This window comes from Nanorana parkeri, unplaced genomic scaffold (assembly GCF_000935625.1).
Source record: "Nanorana parkeri isolate BGI_ZX_2015 unplaced genomic scaffold, ASM93562v1 scaffold590, whole genome shotgun sequence".
NCBI classification, from domain to species: domain Eukaryota; kingdom Metazoa; phylum Chordata; class Amphibia; order Anura; family Dicroglossidae; genus Nanorana; species Nanorana parkeri.
In genome coordinates this window covers 710,046-717,965 of record NW_017306858.1, presented here as the reverse complement: position 1 = coordinate 717,965, position 7,920 = coordinate 710,046, and the positions used below count along the sequence as shown (strand labels likewise).

General features: G+C 45.1%; 1 protein-coding gene across 1 annotated transcript in view; it reads right to left on the bottom strand.

The window, feature by feature from the left end:
• The window catches only part of LOC108792007 (solute carrier family 22 member 15-like), a 217,932-nt gene extending 212,106 nt beyond the window's left edge, over nucleotides 1-5,826 (bottom strand). The window contains exon 1 of the mRNA XM_018562674.1: nucleotides 5,598-5,826. Coding sequence (XP_018418176.1) covers nucleotides 5,598-5,681 — 84 coding nt within the window. The 5' untranslated portion in view covers nucleotides 5,682-5,826. The remainder of the gene's footprint in view (nucleotides 1-5,597) is intronic.
• Between the last annotated feature and the right edge of the window lie 2,094 nt (nucleotides 5,827-7,920).

Here is a 7,920-nt window from a genome sequence, read left to right as displayed (position 1 = left end):
CTGCCTGGCTTCCCGATTGGTCAGGAAGCTAGCAAATCCGGAAGCCGGGCACCATGTAATGACGCAGCGCCGGCATTCTGATTGGCCGGAAAGGTGGCGTCATACTCCCTCGTCATCTCATGAATCATAATATTAAGAAACTGACTTTAAATCATTAGTTTGTATTGCTTTAGAAAAAATGTGACCTGTCCCTTTAAGAAAAAGTATCGGTAATTGGTATTGGCAAATACTTGATCAAAAGTATCGGTACTGGGTCGTAAAAAAGTGGAATCGGTGCATCCCTAGCTGGCACCTAACCTTTGAGGTTTTCTCTAGTTGTTGTCAATGGAGCTGGCTCTAAAAACATCCTGATGGCTCTGGGCTTCCGATGACCACAATGCTGAACGGGCAGTGTGCGCGTGCGCACACCTGCCCGTTCCGCAGTTGTCGAACGAGCAGGCTAGAAACCCGCTGACAATCGTACGATTCTCCGCGGGTTTTATAGCATGCTGGTTCGACAAAAGACGTGCGACCGTACAGTAAAAACAGTTGCACGCCTTCCATACACCTTGTGATTATCATACGATCGTGGGATTTCCCGTGATTATCGTACGATAATTGCAAGGTGTATGGGCACCTTAAAAAGCTGCCCATACACCTTACAATTATCTGCAGATTTTCTGTGGTCAGATGGAAAAAGTGCAACAGATTGACCCAGGTGGAGATTCCTCCATCCACACAGTTAAGTGTAGATGGAGGAAACTGTTGCACCTTTTCCATCTGACCATAGAAAATCTGCAGATAATTGTAAGGTGTATGGGCAGCTTAAGTCTGTGAAGTTCTTGGGCAATAGCAAGATAACGTCATTGACCAAAGAGACTTCCAGTTGCAGGAATAGGCAGATCATTGAATAGGGAAAGGGGAATTTACTGCAGTACAAATGTGACCGACTACAACGCAGAGCTGAATAAATCACAGGAGCCGGGCAGAAAATGTTCCCTAAAAATGGCAGCTGCCGAGATCGCTGAACCGTATTTTTCGTCCTTTTTTCTAAAAAATAAAAACTTTTATTATTCAAAAAAAATTACAGCTGGCACTAGGCATGCACCGATACTAGTATCGGTGCTGATACCGAGTATTTGGGTGAGTACTCGTACTCTCCCACATGCTCCGATACCCAGCACGAGTAGTTGCTGTATCAGGAAGCCAGGCTGCGCATCATTACACGCTGCCCGGTTTCCTGATTGGCCCGGAAACGGCTCCATGCTCTCTCGTCACTTGTGATGAGAGAGCATGGAGCCGATTTCCCGGCCAATCAGGAAGCCGGGTAGCGTGTAATGACGCTCTGCCTGGCTTCCCGATTGGTCAGGAAGCTAGCAAATCCGGAAGCCGGGCACCATGTAATGACGCAGCGCCGGCATTCTGATTGGCCGGAAAGGTGGCGTCATACTCCCTCGTCATCTCATGAATCATAATATTAAGAAACTGACTTTAAATCATTAGTTTGTATTGCTTTAGAAAAAATGTGACCTGTCCCTTTAAGAAAAAGTATCGGTAATTGGTATTGGCAAATACTTGATCAAAAGTATCGGTACTGGGTCGTAAAAAAGTGGAATCGGTGCATCCCTAGCTGGCACCTAACCTTTGAGGTTTTCTCTAGTTGTTGTCAATGGAGCTGGCTCTAAAAACATCCTGATGGCTCCTGGAATGTGCAGACTGATTCCTGAATTCCATATAAATTTCCAAATAAACCATATACCAATCACACAAATGCCAAACATATCCTGGGACTTGTGGAAAACCTGGACTGACTGAATTTCCATAAGTTCTATCCCACTCCTAATAACCATATTCATCTAGAAGTTTGTAAAAGTACTTATTGAAGATGCCCATAGGATGTACTTCCTCAATGCACTGACACAATTTCACTCAGCACTTTCTTGCGTCGCCGCTCTCATGGAGACTGCCTTCTGAACTTCCCACACTGTAACCTTATCATTGCTTGCTGGAAACAATGCATTATGGGCTATGTAGTCTTGAGAAATTGAGATTGCATCACATCAACCAGCAGAGAAAGAGGTGCATAGCACACTGGGAATCCAGGAAGTTGATGAAAGTGATGGGCACATGGAAGGCAGCACTCACTACATCAAAGTAAAGGCTGGCCATACACCTATCGATTTTTTTTGTTCAACCCGGGGGCTGAACCAAAAAAAATTAACCCGATTTCCTCCATCAAAACAAACAGCGCGTCCGAATACTCGATCAGAGCGGGCAGCTCATTGGCTGCCGGCTCTGATCAATCTAAGATTTTCCAGCTGGCTCCTGCGATCAGTTGATTGAAGAATGCCGGCTGAAAGGGAGCCAACAGCCCCCACACATAAATTACTCTAGCATGTATTCCTATCACAATGCTAATGTTATAACAGAATAGTATATGCTGGGACTCTACAACTCATTTAATGGGAGTGCCAACAGTCACTAAGAAGCTCCTAAAAGACTTCAGAACTACTTGAAACTTGTTAAAAGCCAGCTGGAAGCTTGTTTAAAGTGACAGTCACCACTCACAATAAGATCAATGTTTAACTTGCCCAAACTGGAACACATGGGTGCTTCAAAGCAGTGGTTCTCAACCTGTGTAACATCAGTACCCACATTGGTCCTTGGTCATTAAGTCGCAACCCAAGTCACACTGCAATGGAACGCACAGCATTTGGGTACTGCACGTTCTGGTGCGGCCATATGAACTGTGGGTGGGAGGTGCATTTAGTGTACAATTCAAATGAATGGCAACGCACCTCCCACACCAGAATGCACGGTAGGTGCGGTTGTGTGGTACAGTTTGACGCACTGTACTAGTGTGAACGGGTCTCAAAAACACTGACATAGATACATACAGACACTTTTTTTTTTGAAGGTCCACCCAGTCTCCCTACCTTACAAGAACTGGAGTGGATCCTCAGCCTGGGGTGCAGTGTGGGGGGCTGTGACAGAGCTCCATCCAGATGTGCATTGCTTGCCCAGCTCCCTTGATGCGCCCTGTAGAGGGGACGGGAGCCAGAATGTGACGTCACTCCGGTCCAGCCACCTCTACAATGCATGTATAGATGGAGCTCCCTCACGGCCATAGCCCCAGCCTGCCCCACCTAAAGCTGGCACTCAGCGCCGGGCAGCATACTTTGAATGGCTGCTTGGTGCAAGAACTGACAGTGCTGTGCTAGGGGTAGGCGGGGAGCCTCTCACCTAGAAAAGTGGAAGGCATGCGGTGACCCACTGAACACAAGGTCGCGACCCACTTTTGGGTCACGACCCACCAGTTGAGAACCAAGGCTTTAAAGGTTTCCACAAACCTGCCTGATAAAGCTTTGCCAATACCTTGTAGAAGGTTTGCTATACACATTCCACAGTACATTTCATATACTGATGCACGTATGTACAATGACCAAGAGTTTCATTTTTAGTACAATACTTTCTTACACAGTTATTCACAAAAGGGTGAAGAGTTTGGAGAAGGCAGGAGAAGTGAACAATCTAGGACAACATAGCTGAACTGGAAAGTGAGATGAATTGGAGAATTTTTCCAAATCAGCTATGTTGTCCTAGATTGTTCACTTCTCCTGCCTTCTCCAAACTCTTCACCCTTTTGTGAATAGACCTGTTATTTGCGTTTGTAAGGGCATGCTAACACTATAGCTAGCTTTTCTCACACTGAGATTCCTCAAGTGACTATAACGAAGGCAGATCCTTGTCAGAGGAAAACTTACCTCTCTAAGTTTACTTGTATAATCATGCGCTAGAATGTTTAGGCTAGCAAAATATCAGAAACAAATGCAACGCCTCTGTACTATGCAATACGGAAGTTTATCTTTTGCTACCATGTAATGTACCATGAACGACGCTGTAATAGAGAAAGATGAGGTACAATCCTTCTATGTATAGAGTTCACATAGAGGGCTTGTTCACACCAAATGCAGACCAGATCTGCACGAGTTTCTGCACACGCAGTGCAGTGTGTTATACCGCGTTTTTGATGCGTTCCGAGTTTATCCGATTAACCGAACCTAATAATCGGCTAACTAATCGATTTTGATAATAATCGTTAGCTGCAGCTCTACATTTTAGGTTAAAAAAAATGGGCTTTCAGTGCGTTTGCATGCATTTTTGATGTGTTTCCATACGTTCCAGAGCAAGAAAAATAGGGCTTGCTGCAGTTATTTGACATGCTCTGGAACTGAACGCTGCGGTGCGAACTAGAGCCCAAAATACCATTGGAATACATTGGACGCAGTTTTGATCCGGTCTGTAACTGCTCTGCTCCTGGAGCGCGCTTGGTGTGAACAAGCCCTGAGGGGCGGATTGTTTGTATTCCCAGCAAAACTGGAGTTACACTGGATGCTCAGGATCTCCTTTAGAGAGAGAAATAAACAGGTCCAACGTGACCAAAGAAAGATGAATGGTGCAAGTTTGCTATAAATATTTCCTCCTCCATGATTAGTAGATTGTTATCTCCTTATCTGAATATGTAAAAACACCGGACCATGTCATCAGTAGAGACATCCCATCATACTGGTATTCTAGCAGAGGCTGTGGGGACAAGTATTAGTGTCACATATAACAGAGGTATGATTGTTCTACACATGGCACTTTATAGGGAACATGGCAAGACAGAAATTCGGCATGCACGTAGTTTTATGGGGAATCTTGTCAAACTAGAAATTCAGCATGCACAGGGCTTTATAGGGAACCTGTCAAGACAGAAAATCGGCATGCACGCAGCAGTATAGGGAACCGGTCAATATAGTAATTTAGCATGCATTACGCTTTATACAGAATCTGTCAATATAAAAATTCAGTATGCACGCAGCTTTATAGGGAACCTGTCCAGACAGTTATTCGGCATGCACGCAGCTTAATAGTGAACCTGTCCAGACAGTAATTCGGCATGCACGCAGCTTTATAAGGAACCTGTCCAGACAGTAATTCGGCATGCACGTAGCTTAATAGGGAACCTGTCAAAGAAATTCAGCATGCACGCAGCTTTATAGGGAACCTGTCAATATAGTAATTCAGCATGCATTGCGTTTCATACACAATCTGTTGATATAAAAATTCGGCATGCACACAGCTTTATAGGGAACCTGTCCAGGCAGTAATTCGGCATGCACGCAGCTTTATGGGGAACCTGTCAATCTAGAAATTCAGTATGCACATGGTCTCATAGGGAGCCTGTCAAGAAAGAAATTCAGCATGCACGCAGCTTTATGGGGAACCTGTCAAGACAGTATTTCGGCATGCATGTATAAATAATAGCGTTTGTCCTTCAGGTCCGGTGTTTGCTACTTTCACAGATCTTGGGGTGGCAACCTTCCAGAGAGCACTAGGTTTACTCCAGGACACTTTACTTCTTCCTGTCCCACCAGAAAGACTCAGAAAAGCTCTACACCACAAGAGGTTCTGCAGCAGCAGCAGTCTGTCACAGACTAGGATGAGGAGTGACTACTACTATCAAAGAGAGAGGTTATGAATGATTGAGGTGTCTCCGGACCAAGCTGTCATCTGCCTCCTCCTCCTCCCTCTCCCCAGCACACATCTCCCCACTCCTCAATGGCAGCACCGACCTGCAGCAGCACTAGGAAGCCGGTCAGCCGCTTCTGATATCTGCCGAACTCGCCGACTGCCAGGAAAGCCTCATCCAGGTCCATGTGGTAGGTCACATGCCTCCGAGCAGCATGTTTACCGGCACCTGTGACGTCACGCCCGGGCTGGGTGACGTGGCAACACTGCAGGTGAGCACCCCGAACGAGCCGTGCGGTCCAAGCCTCGCTCTGGTGGGCTCGGTGACGCTCTGTTGTGCTTCATACGTCACGATACTTCTGCTTTAGGACGCCGGAACTCTCTGATTGGCTGAAAAAATTGGGGCATGTCTGGCCCCGCCCACTAGTTGAAAGTGAAACTTTACTAGGGGAGTTTAGTGTGTAGTAGCTACTAAATGGCTACAATGCAGATCTTAAAGGCATAGTTCACCTTATGCAGAGATGTAATAAATGCACACACATTAATAAAATTAACAAATGTGCCATTATTATATATTTGTATTGAAGCCTGCAGAGCATTGCAACTGTGATCAATGGATTGAGGGTGCAGTGCACAGACTCCACCAAACTCTTCCCTAAGGCCCAAGACTGTACAGAGGTTGGGTTGTTGGGGAATGCAACCAAAGTTCATGTTACACCCGGAATATAAACAGAAAGGTGGACTATGCTTTTAATTAGTATTGTGCTGAGTGGAATTATGGTACAAAAATAAAAGGGCTGGTTTACACAGCTGCATTGTCATTGACTATCTGTATTAAAGTGGATCGCCTATTTACATATAAATAAGCTGCGACTCAATCTCCAAAATGATTTTCCGTCAGTCGCTACAGTGTTCGGGTTTCGTGAAAGAAAAGGTAACCAGGTTAAAGGTCTGATCTCGTTTATCTACAGATTGTTAAATGATTCTCCAAACGACAGCTTTACTAAATTACCCTATATGTTGAAATGGGATAGGGACCTGAATACCTCAATCACCTCACAGCAATGGGAACTTATATGGCGGTCGGCTGCCAAGACATCGATTTGCTCGGTATATAGGGAAAATCAATACAAAATATTATACCATTGGTATTATACGCCAGATAGGCTACACTCTATATACCCGGCGACATCCCCGAATTGCTGGAGGTGTGGTGGGAGTGTGGGTACTCTGTTTCACATATTTTGGTCCTGCCCAGTGCTCTTTCCTCTTCTTTCCTTTCCTAATCTTGGATTAAGACATGTCAAGAATCATTAGCAAGACAGATGTAGGCCTTCATGAACCAATCACCACTACAGATGTAGTACTACTTGTTTAGTCTCTTAGCTTTACTTAACTTTAAGAAATAGCAAAGATGTAAGACGGAATTGATGTGAAGTCGTGTTTGTTCATTTTCACTGTCCCCAGATCTGTTGAAGGACTGGCTCTCTGTTTAGATACAATAATATATGTCTTGTTCCTTTATAAAAACCAATAAAAATTGTCAATTTAAAAAAAACAACCCAACCAAGTTATATTTTATTTTCCCAGTCTATGTATCACAGGAAATTTCCCTATACTTCCTGTCCCAGGCAACACCGTGCGTTATCTAAAGAAAGGTTGCTTGTCTGATTTTTGGTCCATTTTGGTGCATTAGAGTCCATTCAAATGAAAAGACTGCCTTAACAAAACACATACTAGCATGTGACATTCATTAAAACCCTGTGACATTGTTAGTACCAACACGTGGATGCCGTCCCTGTAATGAGGGAGCCTGACGCTATTGCCTCAGGCAGCATCTCTTTTGGGTCACATGGGGGGGCGGCAGGAAGAGTTCTGGCCAGAGCGTCACATATTGCTAAGAGCTAGGTGAGGGCCATACACATCTTCCACCCAGCTCTTAGCAACCTGAGACACTCTGGCCCATGGTCACCCCTTGACACATGCGACAAATTCAAGAAGTTTTATTTATTGCAACACGTTTACTGTTTGTGTGGCGCACTGGTTGCCAAGAGCTGGTCAGGATGCCGGCCAGAGTGTCCCGCTCATCTCCTGGTAACCAGCGATGTCACTGGAAATGGGTGGGACGCAAGCTAGAACATCGCACGTTGCTAAGAAGGAAGGGGAGATGTTTATGGCCCTTACACATCTCTCGGCCTGGTTCTTAGCAACCTGGGATGCTCTGGCCAGAAAGGGAGCAGCAAGCAGAGCCCACATGACCCAAAGAGATGCCACCTGAGGCAACAGCTTCAGGCTGCCTCATTATAGGGACAGCTCTTTTTGTAAACTCTCCCCCCACAAAAAAATCCTAGTTAACCCTCTGTTGATTGTATTGAGGCAGGTTTTTTTTATCTCTTCTAGTTTATTAACCATCGATCCTGCCAGTAA